Source organism: Buceros rhinoceros, unplaced genomic scaffold (assembly GCF_000710305.1).
Source record: "Buceros rhinoceros silvestris isolate BGI_N320 unplaced genomic scaffold, ASM71030v1 scaffold33354, whole genome shotgun sequence".
Taxonomy (NCBI): domain Eukaryota; kingdom Metazoa; phylum Chordata; class Aves; order Bucerotiformes; family Bucerotidae; genus Buceros; species Buceros rhinoceros.
The window spans coordinates 2,878-3,174 of record NW_010410564.1 but is presented as its reverse complement, the minus strand read 5'-3'; the positions used below and the strand labels follow the sequence as shown (position 1 = coordinate 3,174).

The window sequence follows — 297 nt, the reverse complement described above, 5'->3', positions numbered from 1 at the left end:
GTGGACACACCGCGTCTCTGCTGCGGGGAGGCGCAGGGTGGGTTTGCGGGGGAAGCTGCTGCTGTACTAGGGCCGATCTGAATCGAGCCCTGTGCCAGCTGAGAGCACGGCAGAGTTTTTTCTTGTTTCTTGCCTCTGCAGTACCAGTGGGTGGAGAAACATCTGGGACCCGAGTTTGTGGATCGAATTATTCTAACCCGAGATAAGACCGTCGTGTCCGCTGACTTGCTGTTTGATGACAAGGATACCATCAGAGGTTTGGGAAGCATCTGCATCGCTTGCTGTGAGCTGGGGAGG

The 297-nt window shown here is 55.9% G+C and overlaps 1 protein-coding gene across 1 annotated transcript in view; it reads left to right on the top strand.

Annotated features, from left to right (window-relative positions):
* The window catches only part of NT5C (5', 3'-nucleotidase, cytosolic), a gene marked incomplete at its 5' end in the record, with an annotated part of 1,712 nt that overhangs the window by 1,068 nt on the left and 347 nt on the right, over positions 1-297 (top strand). Inside the window, one exon of the mRNA XM_010135688.1 lies at positions 142-256. Within this exon, the coding sequence (XP_010133990.1) occupies positions 142-256 (115 nt within the window). The remainder of the gene's footprint in view (positions 1-141; positions 257-297) is intronic.